This window comes from Platichthys flesus, chromosome 13, assembly GCF_949316205.1.
Source record: "Platichthys flesus chromosome 13, fPlaFle2.1, whole genome shotgun sequence".
NCBI lineage: Eukaryota > Metazoa > Chordata > Actinopteri > Pleuronectiformes > Pleuronectidae > Platichthys > Platichthys flesus.
The window spans coordinates 5,850,580-5,869,367 of NC_084957.1; the positions used below are offsets into that span (position 1 = coordinate 5,850,580).

The 18,788-nt window shown below is 42.9% G+C and overlaps 1 protein-coding gene across 4 annotated transcripts in view; it reads right to left on the reverse strand.

Moving 5' to 3' along the window:
• pard3bb (par-3 family cell polarity regulator beta b) overlaps positions 1–18,788 on the reverse strand; it is a 188,141-nt gene that overhangs the window by 61,137 nt on the left and 108,216 nt on the right. For all 4 annotated transcript variants that reach the window (XM_062402122.1, XM_062402121.1, XM_062402120.1 and 1 more), the window contains exons 19-22: positions 17,298–17,513; positions 14,184–14,406; positions 3,919–4,029; positions 3,110–3,481 (exon numbers count right to left, since the gene is read on the reverse strand). In XM_062402122.1, coding sequence (XP_062258106.1) covers positions 3,110–3,481; positions 3,919–4,029; positions 14,184–14,406; positions 17,298–17,513 — 922 coding nt within the window. The remainder of the gene's footprint in view (positions 1–3,109; positions 3,482–3,918; positions 4,030–14,183; positions 14,407–17,297; positions 17,514–18,788) is intronic.

Here is an 18,788-nt window from a genome sequence, read left to right on the forward strand (position 1 = left end):
GATCTGATCAACAATAAAAAAACAGCCTGAAAACACGCACAGTTTTTACCCTTGGCTTTAAAGAGAGAGCGTTCCGGTCATACTTAACAATGACACCACGTTACTTCCTTTGAGCAGAGTGGCAGGCAGAAAAACAGAGGCAGGAAGTGGTGGAGTATATTATCTAGGGAGATGGATAATTAAATATTGTCTTGTTTATAAGAATGAGTATGAGAGAGAAAGTATCCGTGCTTCTTCTCTAAAACAGTCAGTGTGCAACCTTTTTCTCTCTGGCTCTCTCAGTGTGTGTGTGTGTGAGTGTTCATGTGTGTGATTGCTTTACTAAATGACTCTGCCTTAAACTCTGCCATGCATAAGGAATTAAGCCGGCTGTGCCCTTTAGAATTAAAGGTGCTGGGCTAGTTGAGAAGCAGACAGTGTGATATATCACTGTAGGGTGTGTGGTTAAATAACTGTCTGTCCATAACAGAGCTGTTTAAATCAAACCACAGACAATAGAAAATCCAATAACTCCCACATATGCACACGGAAATGCACATAGATGCAGCCGAGCACGTGAGCGTACCTGTATATGCTGGAGAATATGACTGACTATACTTTAAGATCTAAATATATATATATATATATATCTCCTACAAAAGAATGGGCTGAAGTTTTGGACAGACAACCCTGAACCATAAAGGGCACATCGTGGTCAAAAATGTCCCTGTTGCACCAAACATGCACCCCAGCATCATCTGTTCATCGGCTCTTATCTCCATCATCGTTGTTAAATGTTGCTCCTCTGCTGAGGTTCATCAGTTTTAAACAGACTCCAGGGGCGTTACTTTCAGCAGGTGCTTCCACTGACTTCCTCTTGTTTTGATTCTGTTCATTGCACACGCACCACAGAGACACCTGCAGACATGAGAGGAGCCGTCTCACTGCATGGGCACGCTGAGGCAACAGAAAACAGCTGATACAGATGCAGCTCCACTGTGTGTCCCTGACAGTCTGTGACCTGAGATTAACGACAGGCAACACTACTGAGAAAAAACAAACACACAACTACATAAAGCCTTTGTCGATATCACAAAGTGTCTTATTTTTCTAAAGCTCTATTTTTAATTAATCTTTAGATAAAATCGATTCTTTTAAAAGCTATCAACTCATCATCAAGCTTGTTTCATAGTTTCAGCTCTTTTATAAAATACATGACTTTTTTTTAATTAGGTCTTGCCACATCTTTTTGAAAACAATAATTTCTTAAGCTTCATATTTGCTATCTTTTACAACACATTTAGCATATTACATGGTAACAGTGTTTTATGAATGTTACATATAATTTTTCCTATTCTATATTGAATATCAGACGATAGTGTTTTACAATGTTTGATTTTTGGGCTTTTTTGAGCCACTTTTAATATCCATGTCTTGTTTTCAGACCAACTCTTGCTTTCAGTTTGCAGTCGCACACAACTTTATTTGTGGTAGTAAGTTCTTCTGTTTGTGTGTGTGTGTGTGTGTGTGTGTGTGTGTGTAAATCCGTGTGGCTCTTTGCTTTGCTGAGGTGCTGATGGAAGGGAGTCCTCTGCGATTCCGTTTATCTCTGACTCCCATATGCACACCACGGCTCTCTCCTCCCTTGGTGCAACAGAAGCACATAGCGGACGCACACAGACACCGCTGACACACTGCCTTCCTCCCTGGCACCATCGATAACTGTCAGCCAATACCTGCATTTCGTTCTGTCTGCATCATCAGGTTTCAGGAAGTGGTGATACTTGAACAGTACTATTTGCCAGGACTGCTGTGGTCATGGATATAAGTTTTCAAAATAAATAGATTTTACTTTAACTTGTCCGTAGGAAACATTTACAAATTAATTACTGGATGAATTAAACTATACAGACACAAATTAGCAATGGGACAACAATCTATATCAAGTACACTTCTTTTAACCAAAAAGCATTTGTAACCATGGAATTTATCAATCTAGATTACTGATGAATTGATATGTGTACATGAGTTGTACACATATATTGGTGGAAACTAAACTAAGGTTAAAAGTGTACAGGGTACCATCACATGAGCAATGCACCTTTTGATAATATTCTTGAAGAAGTATTCTCGAACAGTCAAGGTCAGAGTCGGAGGTCTGCATAATCACAAGTGAACATGAAGCCTGTTACTGTCCATCAAACAGGTTTACTGCCTCAATAGAAGACAGGTACAGAAATAAGGTAGTAGCTCAATGTGTGTGTACTGGGCTGGGAGATGTGTTCAAAGGTAAGTGAGACACACACACACACACACACACACTATATTCGAAGGGATTTGAGTACACATACTCAGACTCATACTGAAGCTCAAAGCAAGCACAAACAATTCAATCTTTTCTTATTGTCTGTCCAACGCCATCTCTATTTTGCTCTCTCTCTCTCAAACACACACACACGGCCTCTGGCAGAAATACTTGATTTAGACAGGAGTAGGTGAGGGAGGTAGAAAGAAATATGAAGCATCAGCAAGATAATACACTGCAACACTGAAGAGGGATGGCTGGGATGTGGGTGGGTGTTGAAGGTGGTTTCAAAGCAGGGAGAGTGGGGGTATTTATATTTGACAGTTTCTTGGGCACGTTCTATGTTCCACAGTCGGCTTCTGACACCTGGCTGGCAGCCCACTTCATCCCACCATCAGCCCGGGTGGTAGGTGAGCCCTCATAGAGACAATACTGTTATCACCTGACAGGGTACCCAGGAGATCATCTCTGAACCAGGCTTCAGGAGAGGGCCACAGTTCATTTAGAGGGTTCCTGGTCAATATTAAACTAGATTTAACAAAAGAAATTCACCAATACTGTCACTGTGTCAAACTAACACAATAAAGCCAGGGTTAGTCATTTGTTTCTGAAACCCTTTGTGTTGTCTTCTAGCAGTTGTGAGGCGGTGCCTGTTCAAGTGTTTAGGGGGCGTAGCTTTGACGACAGGGCTGATGGGAGGCTGAGGTATATATTTCTAGTTTCTCCAGGACTACCAACCCAGGCTTCAACATCTCCCACCCTTAAAAAATGAGAGACCACTGCTTTTGCAGACCATTATATGCAGAGAAGGTCACGGTGCCTTACCTGTCATTGACAGCGGCAGGCGCAGGAGGAGACGTAGACCCAGCTGCCCTCGGTTTATTGACCTTGGCATACAGCCTGTCAATGTGGTCATCATCAGGGACGGCTCCGGGGTCGTTAGCATGATTTCCATGTCCAGAAAAGGCAGAGGGGTTTTGTGGGGAAGCAGCATGAGCATGGCTGTGCTGAATTGCATTGTAGGGAGGAGCCTGACTAAGCTGCTGCGGAACTGGACCCATCTCTCGATCCCTGAAGTTTTGTATTCTGGCGTAGTTGGGATCCGCTTCGTCATCCTCAACATCTGGATACGTGGACCCGCCACCTTGCTGGTCTCTCGACTGGTGCTCCCGCAGCTCAGGGTGACCTGCCTCAATTCTGACAGACAGATGGAGAGATGGTTAGGACCACAAATATTACTGAAATCATTTGAATAAATCTTTATTTTCACTGTATATTCAATGTTTGCTTTTGCATAAGAAACATAATTTAATGAATCGCTCCAAAGGGCACCATGAGTAACGAGCTCAGGAATGAAATGAGAAGAGAGGAATCGAAGGAATTGAGGGAACGGAACAAATTAAATGCAGAGCAGGAGAAATAATGGCAGAGGTGTTAATGAAGCCGTTTCCGAGGGTTCAATGAGGAAGATGGGCGAATCAATGGTCTTTGATGGAGGAGGAAAACAGAAAAAGAGTGACATCATTCTCTACACCAAGAAAATACACAACTACACAACTACAAAGACAAAACTACACATAATCTGAGGCTGGCCACAAAATAAAATATCATCTTATGACCAGAGGGCTCCTCACCTTTCTCTCTCCTCTTTCATCCTCTCAAACTCGTGATCACTCAGGATGTCCGACTTCTGTCGCTGCAGAGCAGCTTTCGCCTCCTTCTTCTCCTCCTTTTTCTTCCCAAATCTGGACACAGACAAACAGGGATACAAACATCAGAAAGGTCAGAGAGAGTCTGTGCAGAGAACCTCCGGATAAAGTCTGGATCCGTTTCTCTGGACTTTATCCACTCGCATGTCTGAAAACAGCTTAAGACACCACTTCCAGTTAATTGTTTCGCTGCCATAGACGAACACAGTCTTTTAGTCTACACTGCTGCCACTGCCGGACCTTGCCAGGATTGCCTTGTGGTTAATGCTATTTAATTTTGGCCTTTTCTTTCCCTCACTGTCTCCTCTTGTGAGTATTTTCTCTTCAACTGAGGATCTTTCACAGCCCAGCAGCTTTGTGGTGAGTCGGATGTGGTTAATTGGGACAGTCAAAGCTCCTAAATATTTAATATGTCCAACCGGCAAACTGTGACCTTATAACATGCCTTATGTTTTATTTATTCACTGGATTTATTGATGTTACAGTCTCTCGTCTGCGGTTGTGTTTACCACTTCTGGTGACTTTGTGGAAACTCAGTGATTTACTTGAGTGAATGTTTTAGCATATACATGTCTGCACATTGGAGCAGTTAGAAACATGAAGGGACATTAGTGTTGAGCTAATACCTTTCATTGAAATGCTTAATGTGGACTGGGGGGTATAAAAGCCTATTTGACTCAATGGGCAATGAAAGGCTAAGATAGTGTGTGTGTGTGAGTGTGTTTGTGTGTGTGTGTGTGTGTGTGTGTGTGTGTGTGTGTGTGTGTGTGTGTTTGCCTCACAGGGGACAAGCCTTGCTCTAATTACTTCAACCTACAGTGTTAGAGCCTTATCCTTTCCTTCAACTTTCTCTCTTACCTTCACCTCCCTCTCAGCCTCTTTCTCCACTTTCATTACACTTGTTTCTCTCTAAATCCACAACTCACCCTGCCTTCACCCCTTCATCTCAACATCTCATTTCCCATTGCTTTCCCAAGACTTCTCTCACTACCCTTAACCTCTATGATGCCTTCTTCTCCTCTCTTATACCTCACAGTGGGGACTGGCATGGAAGGGCTACCTACATGTACTGGCAACATAGACATACAAAGATCTGTGAGGGAGATATAAATGGAGGAACGAGATGTACAAAGATAATGGACTTATAAAGGTTAATTAGTCATCCTGTCTCTCCAGATCCTTTTGATTATGCTATTATTGGTCTGTCCATGTGGACGCTCTCTCACACACACACACACAGACACACACTGGAAAGCGGTGAAGGCAGCATCTCTGTCTGATTAGATCCTTACATGAACCAAAAATTGAACTTTTTCTGTGTCCGATCCCGACTCGAGCCTGATGCAGTTAAAAATAAAATGGTACCACATATGCAGGACTCATTTTAGTGATATACTGACCAGTGTGTACAACGTTTTTTTTTTTTGTCCCCTGTACAACAGTTTCAGTGTATTTGGTTTTCTGTGTGAAATTGGCCCTTTTGTGAGTGAGGGTAAAAGGATAAGAAAGAGAGGGCTACACACTGGAGACATCACAACATGGCAGGACAAAGGAATAATCCAAGACAGAGTTAAAAAAAAAGGTCCTTTCTGCTGCCACTGCTGTCAGAGCGAGGACAGAGGGTGTCAGAGACAAAACTCATCTGAGACGATTCATCATGAGGACATGCAAGGACAGCTAGATACACACAAACAAAATAAAATACAAAATATAACCAAATGAAAAGTAATTTCTAACATGTGCATGAGGATGATGTTCATAATGTGAACTTTAAAACTGCAACTTTAACAGCACATCATAGACTCACAAACACACAGATGATGTTCTTTTTCTTAATCACAAGATTATCATTTGAGCATCATTTCACAAGAACAGTGGAGTAGCAGCCAGTTAGAATGAATACATTACCTCATTAGTGGGAAAAAGAATGACGAAGCATGAATATTCATGATCTAACACCGCAATCTGTATGGAAAGTGTATGGCTCACTCATTTGCAAGCGAGAAAGATGTGATTACCAACATGTGCAGAGATTATTTAAAAAACCTCCATCTGTGTAGGAAAAGGTCGGATGAAAAAGTTACCAAAAAGTTGAATAATAGAAGTAAACAATATGTAGAGCCTCAATATCTGCTGTTAAAAGTACAACACCTTTTCTTATTGGCTAAAAACACAGAGTATATGAGAGGACTTACATTTCCAGCTAATCTCCGTGGATATATTTTTAAATAACAGCTCCATTAGAACAGATCAAGCAGCAGCAGGTGCAGTATAACACTCCATCAATGTCAACACTGTCCATATGTCACATCAGAAACTTCCAGGTCCTGCAGATGGTCAGAGAGACTGTTTGAGCCTGACTGCTGCGTCTCTTTGGTTGAGTTGTAGCTTAGTTTTAGAGATGTCTGTTTTCAGATATAGATTCTTATGTCCTGAGTTTCCTAATATCAAATACAGGTCCAAAACCGGTGCATATAGAAAATGTAGCAACTGATATCATTAAAAGATGTATGCTACTAATGATGTATGGAAGTGTTGATTGCTTCATTGTTGTGTGACCTGGTTTGGGTTTAACCCTTTGAAGAACAAATATCCAGAAAATTAATGTTGAAAGTCCTCTTTTATCATTAAGTTTGATTGATAACAATAAAAACGCTGCTTTTTCACCAGGAGATAATTGTTTTCTTTTCTTTTTTTCATTTCACATTTGAGCTAGCACCGGTTGATGCTGCACTACCGGAGAACACTTCTTCTTCTACGCTCTAAAAACTGTACTTGTCAGTGGCAGTTCAGCACATCTGCTGTTATGAAGAAGTTATTTCAGGGGAAAGGAATTTGCAGTTTTATCATTGTGAACCTAAAATGCTTTTAAGACATAATATCAAATCTGCAAGATTTGCATACTACACGATGCCCGACCCTGGTAGTCTTCATATAACCTCTTGTAACAACAACACCCCCTCCCCCCCACACACACAGAGTGCATTAATATTTACACATACAGGCTGTTATGGAACGATGAACACTGAGCAGGGGGCTGTTTCACACTTGTGCCTCTGAATGGTCCATAAGGTGAAAGCCGACTGACAAATGAGGGGAAAACGAGCGCAAACATCTGTGACTCTCACTTCACCCATTCTTCCCATTCTTCCGCTTTTCTCTCACTCCGCCCCCTCTGCCACTCCTCACACACGCCTCCTTTTGCCGTCATTGGCAAACGGATCCCAGAGGGAATGGGTGATTGACAAGTGAGCGATAAGGAGCACACGCACAAACACACACACACACACACATATATAAATATATCAGAAGATGGACACTGTACAGGGACACACACATTCACAGGCAAGAGTTCACTGGTGCGTGCATACACACACACAAACACACAGATGATGACTGGCAGGCATGACAATAGTCAGTGACACACCAATGACTTCCTGTCATGATGTTTGATTGGAAGCTGGTGTGTCATGCCCCCCCCTTCAACCAACACACACACCCCTTTCCAGAATGTGCTAATTATGAAACAATGGCAGAGGTGTCTGGTCAGAACACATGGTTTTGTGCTGTATAAAGAAATTGAAACAAGAACTTGAGGGAATTTTGTGCTGCAGAACCCAAATCCCAAAACCTAACTGGCTGAATATATGACTAAGTAAAATAATGTGTTAGATACACAAAAGTGCAAACAAATTCTAGGTGATATACAATTTGTGACATCCTCACATTGCTCCAAATTAAATTCCAAAATTAAATTGAAATAGGACGTAGCAAAAGTCATGTTCAGAATAATACAATAACATACATGTAATTATCCTACAGAGAACTCGTGACACACATAGACTGCAATTAGAGATGGATGACTGAAACAAGAAATCAAGTCCACACAATCAAGCCAGACACAAGCGCAGCCATTTTCAGGATTTGGAGCTGGAGGTCCTGGTGAACACACTCGACCAATCAGGAATCAGTCTCAGCTGTCAATAATGATATCTCACCCTGTATTTCACCACCGTTATAAAAGCATCAAATCAGAAAATGAGAACTAAACACGCTGGAAAAGTGGAACCATGCCCAATCCACTAACATAGAGGAGTGTCGGAGGCTTGGCTAATGAACTATACTGCAGCCAGCCAATAGGGGGCGATCAACGACCGTTTGCTTTACTTTTGGGAAGCTTTCATTTAGTCTATCATGTCCAAAAGTCTTCGGTGTGGACAGACACATGCCCACGTACAAAATTTCCATCGACTTTCACAATCCGGTAACACACTCATTCTATTTGGAGATGATTTAATGGAGAGCTCCAATGAACAGAAAGTCTCCAGCAAATCACAGGGAGTGCAGCAACAAGTCCATTTTCTACCATCAGCCCTCTCATCTGCACGCCACACGCACAAACACACACATACACACACACACACACGCACAAACACACAACGGTACAGTCTACAGTTTGAACAGACCTGGGCTAATAGGCCTAACATGGAACTCAACCATAATAGACCCCACAGTGGAGCTAGTCAGCCTTAATGGGCCCCACCGTCAGATGGGCTAATAGTCCCAATGATGGAGCACTTTAAGTCTAACAGAGGCACTGCATTATGACCAGGTGGAGAGTGGAGAGAGGGGAAGGAAACGGAAAAGGGGGCAAATATAGGGGAAAGTGTGATTATAGACTTCAATAGGAGGTAAGAACGAAAGAGAACAGACTGAACGTTCAAAGAGGATCGGGCTCTAATTATAACAGATCTTTTTTTTGTTTTACTTCATACGTTTTTTGGGGGGGGGGGTTGTGGCTGCATCCAATTACGTTGCTCTTTGATTCTAAATTTTTGCTTTGGTAAACATAGATTCCAAATAAAAGTTTCTTTTGAAAGTAGATTACGCACTAGACAATCAGCAAACACACACACACATGGTCAGATACACAAATGCCCACACAGACACACACAGCACATGGAGCAGGACAAGATGGAGGCGGGTACAGCAGTGCATGTTTATGACCAGGCAGGCAACCATGCATTTATTATCATAGATTCTCATAAATTCACGCCGCTTTAACTCTGCAAATGTACAGCATGCCCACATGCATATAAACATGCAGCAGCAGTCACATCAACATGATGCACTGGCAGCAGCAGCGTCTGTCCCTCTCTGGGTCTGGTAGACCTCGTCCTCTCCCAGTCGCACCTAATACATTTACATGTTTTCATGTGAACAATCGCTTGCTTTCAAGACACACACAGACACAGACACACACACACAAACACACACACACACAGACGACATATCCACTTAAGATCCAAACTCTCAACCCATGGAGATTATGTTTATTGTCCAATAAGTTATGGTTGTAGGTGTGTGTGTTTGTGTGTGTGTGTGTGTGTGTGTGTGTGTGTGTGTGTGTGTGTGTGCGTATGTGTCTGTGCAATATTAATGTTCAGAGGCAAAGGGTTGCCAGATTTGTTTCAATATCAGGAATATCTGTTTAAACAAGAATGAGAAAGATATATAGATGGGAGAAGAACAAAGGGTCATACAACTGACATCAATTTGCAGAGAATGCACGGATACACACACACACACACACACAGCCACACACACATTCAAAGTGTCTGAGGAAGATTCACAGAAACCATGTGCCAAATAGATGACAACCATCTGACCGTGTGACAAATCGTGTTTTATCACCACATGAATATTCATAACATAGGACGACTACCACCCTACACGCACACACACACACACACACAGACACACACTTGATTGGCATAACTGACTGGCAGGTGGCAGCAGTTCACATGACACAGCCAGCTGTCCACTTTAAAGGGCGTTTACAGCAAACATCCACAGTCTGTCTTTAATATCTGGGTTATAACAGTGTGAATTATAGTAAATTACATTCAACTTGTTCTACTCTTCTACAGCATCTCTTTATTAAAGTGAAAAACTACATTGGAATCCTGCCTTAGTCAAGTTAGATTCGGGAAAACCAGCGTTAAAGGTAGAAACAGCAAAAACACAACACAATAGTATATTTAAGAGATTTCTGTGCAAAGCAACAGATGAAACAAAATGAACGTTTACTGCTCCAGTAAAAACCAGAGGCCTTAGGGGAAGGTTGAGTCCCCCGTACCGTCCTCTCCTCCTGAGCATTAGGCCGATCAAAGCTGGCCTCAGATGAATGTGACAAATCAGCAGCTCGGCTTAGATTGAACTGTACTGAATAGCACCAATTTGCCTTCTCAGTCTCCCACCATTACATGCAATCAAATGCAGATAGGGAGCCGGAGCTGAAGGGAGCAGACAGAGGAAAAAATTGAAATGAGGAAAAGATCGTGGGGGAGGGAGGCTACAGGAATATGACGAGAAAGACACGAAGGAGGGAAGGTTGAGATTATCACTGGGCTCTAATCAAGACCCTCTTATGGATATGAGAGATGGGGGTGCAGAGGAAAGGTCTAAATGTATCCTTGGGTGTCTTATACGGTTTCTTAAGGCACTTAAGGCAATAAGTGATCGGGGGAATTGCCGGTTAGATGAAAGGGTGGATGGAGAGACGGGAGCGGAGAGGAAAGGCGTGGGTCGATTAAACTGGAGAATTCTTGGGTGTGCCATACGAGCTGTCCAGACCATAATCAAACAGAGTGGTGGAGAGGAGGAAGAGGAATGGATGAACATAAACAGAGGGGGTTCGGTGCGACCTCACCTGAACTCTGACACTCTTAAAGCAGCGCTAATACTGGTAAAGACTGAGTGATGGAGTGAAGGAGGTGAGCAAATGTAGATGTAGTCTGTGTATTAAGGTGGGTTATGTAGTGCCTCGGGGGAGTAAAGGAAAAAAAAATTATTGTGGCAAGACAGAAGCGGAGCAAGAATGGTGGAGAACCTGAGGCGTGGAATATGTAAGGTATTCACTTGTTGTATTGCATATTTATTATCATATCTCTTATTCATTTCCTTTTAATGTGGTTTAGCGATTATTAATACATGAATAATTCCAATAATATCTACGTTTTCTCATTTAAACTCATCTTATTTGTATCAAATATAAAAACCTTGAGATAAACACTAAACTGCCTTGTGTCCTCATTCCTCTTCCCCTCAGTGTGGGGTTGATAGGACAGGAACCAATATTCAACTGGACTGTTCATTCCCTGTTACCATAACAGGCTCCACGAGTCTCGGTGAAATAATCTGCTGTTGCGAGTGAAGAGAGGACAAAGGAGCGAGGGGGCAATTCTGCAAGTGTGTTTTTTACTTGTTCAACGGGTGTCTGATAAACCGCTCTGTGTGTGTGTGCGTGTGCGTGTGCGTGTGTGTGTGTGTGTGTGCGTGTGTGTGTGTGTCTGTGTGTCAGCCATGCCCTCCTGCAAACAGACAAACAAACAGCACAGAGCAGAGGAGAGAAGCTGGGAGGCAAAAATCACCTCAGGGTTTTTCAGTGGCGTTCCCAGTCTGCCGCACGCTCCACATTAGTCATGCACAAGTCGACCCACGGGTCGGGCAGGTTCATGTTACGTTATTAGAAAAATATCACAGGTTTGGGCAAGTTGGGTCAAAAAGAGACAAAGCAGCAGATGTGTCCAAGTTTTAAATGGCTTTAACGAACGTCTTGTTTGTAGATACTTTGGAATAGTTCTGGATTAGTCCACCTTTCACTTAATGACACACACACACTAACACACTAACACACACACACACACACTCCCTCTCTCTCCCTGATGTGTGTGTGGCCCGCACAAACAACTTGGTTTTCCTCTTCACCTTAGGAAAGAACCCCCGAAAAAGACTTAGCTAATGTATGATCCGTAGCACTCAGGGAATACAAAGGTGGCTGCACATATTCCACACAATGGGGTGGATTAGTGGAAATGGTCTCTCTCTCTCCTTCTCTCTCTCCTTCTCTCCCTCTAGTAGCAACAGAGTGCACTACTGTTATTACTGAAATAAACAGCTCCTCTCTGGTCACCGCTCTCCAATCCGCTGCTATTCTGAGAGACGTACATCAGGCAGCAGAGGATTCTATTCATCTGATTTCTTAGTCCTTTTGTTTGCGTGTTCTTCTTATTACCTTCATCAAATTTAGAGGACTGATGTCTATGAGTGTTGTTAGGCCCTGGTGGAGGTATGGACTCTACTGAGAACCATTCTACTTCATATAAATGATGATTGATAAAAGGGAATTCAGTGCGTATTTGCATTGGCTCGTGATTATCAGCGACAATTCTGTTCTGAGAACACTATCAGTGATTTGATTTGTGTAGTTATTGGCCAACGATGTACAACAATATACCTTTAATAATGTAATCATCAGGCACAGTAGTCAAAATAATGGACCATATTGGTGAGATATGGTTGAACTATGGCTAAAGAAAATGTGTAAGACTTGTAAATGTCCAAATCACTAAATGTGGAACAGTCTGAAATCAGTTCTTCATAAAAACAAATATTCTATGAATAAGTGCTGTTGCTGTGCAGATGATCTTCATTTAAAATGTCTGCTATTAAGATCTGATATCTGCTGTTAGTGCAACACAAATACTAGCGACTATATGGCAATAAACTCAAATCACAAAGAAAAGGGTCTGAACTTTGCCGGGACATAATTATAACCAGGCTGTACAAGTACAAACAGCCATTTCTCACCAGTGAACAAGAGAGAACCCAAAGTTGAGGGTGAGAAAAACAAGGTGAGGAAAAGGTGAACCCTTTGAAAGAGAGGACACTGAATCTATTCAATTAGGTAACATTAAAAGCGTATTAGTCTTATTGCCAAACATTTCACTTTAAATAACATGCACCCCTGAGATATAATCACTGTGATAAAGTGTGGCATCTGGGAGTGTTGTTCTGTGTTCTGGGTTCACAGGCGGCTATTGTGAGCGTATTTTGAAAGACTGAGGCTTTATTTAGTTTTTCAATTTGCCGCGAGTAAGTGTTATTCTTCAGATCGACATCTTTGTAATGGTCATGTGAAAACCCATTTCAGAAACAACCACGGCAAAAAGAAAAAGCAGCATATTAGCTAGGCAGTGAGGTAAAAGGGACAAATTGTTCATAGAAACACTTTGCCCTATTCACGCCTGGTGTGTCCCTATGCCCCATTCACACTGCAATACAGCATTAGAGTTAATCACTTGAAAGAGTTCTGACAGATCATTTTCAGGAGCTCTTAAGGAAATTGGGGCAGCGCTCTTACAGTGGACTTTGTGTGCCTTTATATGAGAATGTGATAGGGTTTCATGAGGGGGAAAAAGAGCCCAGTGTGCATGTTTAACAGTCCTGTTACTTATGAAAGCACGTTCGCATGCAAGACGTGACCTCGTTTTGAGGTTAGATCATCCAACCAGTGGGTTAACTTGATTATCAGCCAGTTTGAAGATGAAGTTATCATGTTGATATCATAAACTGTATGAAAAAATATGTGAGGTTTATAGTTAATAAACATAAAAAGGACGTGACTACCGCAGAACGCTTGATACACCAAAAATTTATTTTCATCAGTTTGACTAAAGTTCCCAGTAAACCCAGTTCACACGACACAACTTGCTGTCTGTAGATCAGGAGTCTTGTCAGTTCATACTACACGACTGAATGGACAGACGCTATACGCTCTTTCCCCAGGAGAGACACACCCGAGAAATCACATGCGAGAAGGTGACAGGGAGAATCTGTCTGATTGTTCTGCTCTTCTGGCTTCCTGCTCATAGAATCACACATGAAGCTGGAGCAGAGCTGAAACGCTTCAGTGTAGAATACAAAGAATCAAACAAATAAGAAAACTAATCCAGCCCGACCTGGGCCCGACAGGCTTTATGTTCTTTCTGTCCAGACCCGACCCGAGACCCAGTGAGTATGTCCCTCACACATGGTTATTGCTCGATGTCCCTGATTACAGGGATGTGAAGAGTAAAGGCCCAGGGGCTCATCACCCCTACGTACACTGATCAGGTGGTCGTTCATCTGTGTCCATGGCAAATCGGGCTAAAAATCATGTGGTGCTAACTTGACTTATCATTCCTAGACATGACATGAATTTACCAGATACCACGGGTCATAAAATCTCACACATGTACGGTTAACATAGAAAGTTTCATATTAAAATGAACACATGTTTAAGCTTTAAAAATAATCCTCTCTCGCTCCCTTATCTCTCTCTGTCCCTCTCACACACTGTCACTCACCTCAGAAGACCAAATCCTATTTTCTTGCTCTTCTTCTCCGTCTCTTCGGGCTCGTCCGCTTTCTTTTTCTCTTTCCCTTTTCCCTTGTTCTTCTCCTTCTTCTTTGTCTTGGCTTTCTTTTTCTTGTCCTTTTTGCCCTTCTCCTCTATCTGATCCACCGCTCCCTGGCGAGATGAACTGCTGGCGGGGGTGTCACGGCCTGAGCTCGGGTCCGTACCATCATCTGTGGGGGGGGGACCAAAAGAAGAAGAAGAAGAAGATTAAATAGATGAGGATTAGAATACAAATGGTGTTTTACAGAGTAGTATCAGTGAAAGACAAGAACATCAATTGTCTCCACTGCTGTTCTTTTGTTAGATTAAAAAAAAACTAAAATAAAACCAGAGATTGAAAGCGATCGTGCACCTATCCATCTCTCCACTCCTCATTTCCACAGCAGATTTATTAACTTGACAGAGAACGAATTAACTCTTCAATAATAAGAAAGCAAAAATGTTCAAAGCGTAAACGGCAATGCCTCATTAGTTCTTCGACAGACTGGAGCTCTGGCCTTGAATAACAATGATGTCTCACACACACACACAGACACAGACACACACACACACATACACACACACACACACACACACACACGCACCACTTGTCAGATTTTATAAGATAACCAAACCGAATTAGTTACTTCAATTGAGATTTAACTTTGTGTGGATATTCACTTCACCCTTAATTACAAAGACTGTCTACTGACAGGATAGAAATGTAATGTAATTGTGTGTCTCTGTGTGTGTGTGTGTGTGTGTGTGTGTGTGTGTCTGTGTGTGCAACATGCTCGTATTGGTCCATGCTAATAAGCAGCTAAGAACCAAACATGACCGTGGCCACAGCTGTGACCTCTATAAAACGTCCATTAGAGCGTTGCATGTGTACTTTCTGAGAGGCTTTCAAACTGGTCTCAATAAACTACTGAGGTTTTCTTGTAATATCTGAACCGCGGAGTTCCAGAAGTTTGTTCTAAGCAACATGAGAATGTATCGAGTTCAAATTAAAAGAGCCAATAACATACCACGGTCATGATTCATCACATAAAGGCAATCACAGCTATTTTCTTTATTATACCAAACTACAACAGTGTAAAACATTGGAAAACACTTATTTGTTTGAAGTACTTTACAATGTGATGTGTTTTAATTACTTATGTCACGGGATGGAACTCACCACAAACCATTATAACATTCTGCTGTTTACAACACCACACTGGTGTGTGGGGAAGGGGACATTACAAGTAGACAAAACAGGGAAATAAGACACTGAGAGAGAGAGAGAGACAGAGAGAGAGAGAGAGACAGAGAGCATATCTCTTCCAAGACCCAGCAGTCCCCTCATGAACCAAAATTACATTCACTAGATCCAGATTTTACTTTGGTTCTGCACCATATTTCTCATAAATATCAGTTATCTAAAAATGCCAGATTTTTTTCCATCTAGATAAAAAAAAAAAAAAATCAACAGAAACAAAGTCCTTTAGCTCAAAGTATTAGAAAAAGTGAACACATGTTTTTCTTTGATACACCCCCGATCCAGATCCAAAATAGAATGGGTTATATCGTGACATTTTCACATCAAGCGTTGTAATCCATGTATAGCTGTTTTCACATAATCGTGCTAAATAACAACAACTGAGGAAAGACAGAAGAGGAAAAAGACAAAAACAACTTTTCACCACTTTAATCCCCCCCCCCCGGTTGACACAAGACATTAAAAGCCACTGAGTCAAAGCCTCTACTGGACGCTTGACAACTGAATTCACTGGAAACTGTGACGCACTGTATAGCTTTAGCTGGACTCACTCAGGATCCCACACAGTGAATCAGCCACACATCAACACAGATTAAACATTCACTTGTTTAAACAGCGTGTTCCCTCCCAATCACCAGTGGTGTGTCGACACAACAGCTGATCCACCTCTGGAAGCCCGACAGACGGAAACCGATGAGCTTTGATATTTGACACGGAAGCGAAGATGTCATTTAAATGTGGAGAGAGAGAGCGAGAGAGCGAGAGAGAGAGAGAGAGAGAGAGAGAGAGAGAGAGACAAGGAGGGCGAGATCTTCAGTGGGCTTTTCAGAGTCCTGCTATCTGTCAATTAACAGCAGCTCTCAAAGTGTTGAACGTTCAGAAAGACGGTGACGGATGTGGCCGCCACGTGTGCGTGGTGTTGATTTGCCCTATTAGTCCTATCCTGTGTGAGAGTAGTGATCTGAAACAGTCCGACTCATTACTCTGGTGGTGACTGATAAGGGTTTGCTGCTAATAATGCAGCTGGGAATTGAACCGCAACAACCCCCACCCCCCACACCTCCCGAATGAAACACACTAAGCAATGGCTATTTAGCTCCCGGATAAATATTTAAAGTGAAAGCCCAACTCAACATGGAAATCACCTACTGTGATGAAACGCGGCTGCTCTGCACCATATGTGTTGATCATCTGAGGAATGACTTATAAAAACAAAGATTTGAGGGTGAGAGTAATTGGGAAACTTGTAGCATATGGAAGTAAGTCATGTCATTTTGGAAAATAATAAAAAGTCACTTTTGGATTGTCTCATGAGACTAAACACTCCAATCAGTGACGTCAAAGCATTCTGGGAAATTCCTTATTTAAGAACAGTTTCACTACAGATATTTAAACCTTTTTTAACCAGAATAAATATGTTGGGACACTTCACCCCTGTTTTAATCTTTTTTAAACTGGTTAATGTTAAAGAATAGGTGTTAAGGTTATTGTAACTACTTAGAAGGCACTTAACGGTCTGACTCCTCAGTATATAACAGATCTTTGATCCACATTCGACACTGCTCGCACTCTGAGACCCTCGGGCAGGGGCCTTTTAACTCTTCCAGATTCTCAGCTGAAGACAGAGCTTTTGCAGTAAGAGCCCAGAGGCTGTGGAACACCCTGCCTGAGGAGATACAGCAGGCTGACTCGGTAGCTTCCTTCAGATCGAATATTAAGATATTGCAACAGTGCAAAAAGTGCAACATCCACGGTAAACTGTCTCGTTTCCTCTGTATGAAACATTCATACACACATCAACACGCTCTTCATCTCCCTTACCGTCGTCATCTTCAGGCGGCCCATCGTAGGATTTATCGATAGCTGCCCTGAAGCTCTCGTTGCAGCCTCTTCCCCTGACCATATTTGGGCGAGGACGGTGGAAAGGGAGGAGTTCGTTTTTCCTGTTCACCTCTGACATGGCCGTCTGGAGACTCTCCAACGAACTGGATTTCTTCAGGCCGAGGGTGGGGCCCAGTTCTACGGGACTCGCCGGAGCTGCGGTGGCAAAGGGGGGGGGGACACAGAAAGGCAAATGCATTAGTCTCCTCGTAGCTCTACTTAAATGGATATGATGGAAATACAATTAAAATGAACGAGGGACCTGAAAGGCATGTATATGGAAGGAAATGACCAAAAGTCTGATGAGGCCATTAAATAGGTTAATTCCTGCCGGCCCCGGGTCTGATTGGGTTAAAAACCCTGTGGAGCCGGAAAGACCTCGACATGTCTGAGCCCTGAGAGCGGAGCCAAGGCCGGGAACAAATACAGTGATGCAGTTAACTGTGCTGTTGTTGAGTTTGTGATGGATGTGAAGTCTGCTTCACTGTTACTGGTTCTCCATCCATCATCTCAAGTATACCGCGAGAGATATTACTGAGGGAGGGAGGGACTCGGAGGAGAGGATGATAAAGGGGGGAGCAATGTGTGAGGAGACGGGGGAAAGGGAGAGGGGGACTGAGGCGAGGATCAGAGATGCTGTGGAGATAAGTTCTGAAGCTTCATAATTTCCAGTATATAGTTATATAGTGGAAAGAAATTAAGCCATGTCTTGCTTAAGCAGACTACCTTCAAATCGTGGTGTCCTGCTGCTCAAACTCAAGAGCTAAAGACAGGCTGACTGCTTGAGATGGACCGGGTTTATTGTCCTGTCCCCGCAGCATGTGAGGGCCGCTGAGTGTAAGACAAAAGAGCAGCAGGGAGGTAATGTACGTTTTCTGTTCGGTCCGTCACCGTGTGCCACCGGAAACAGGGAGGACACTGATGGCAGGCGAGGGGGGGGGGGGGGGGGAAGAGAGACGGGAGGAACGACGACAGGGAGACGGCAAATTAAGTTCCCTCCGAGGAATTCCGCGGTGTCAGAGAGGGAGACTGAGAAAAATGGGAAGGAGGGAGGAAAGCTGGGCTCGCTGCCAACTGAAAATACTGGTAATCCTTACACACACACACACACACACACACACACACACACACACACACACACACACACACACACACACACACACACACACACACACACACACACACACACACACACACACACACACACACACACACACACACACACACACACACACACACACACACACACACACACACATTTTGGATTCCTTGCTGGCTCTGGCTTGTCGATATGATGCCACTGTGATTCATGATAGCCAAACCTGCATCACTTTAGCTAATGATTCCCCATACACACATGACTGCTCTTTGTGTGTGCTTGTGTGTGTGTGTGTGTGTGTGGGGGGGGGGGGGGGTATGAGAGGGCTGATG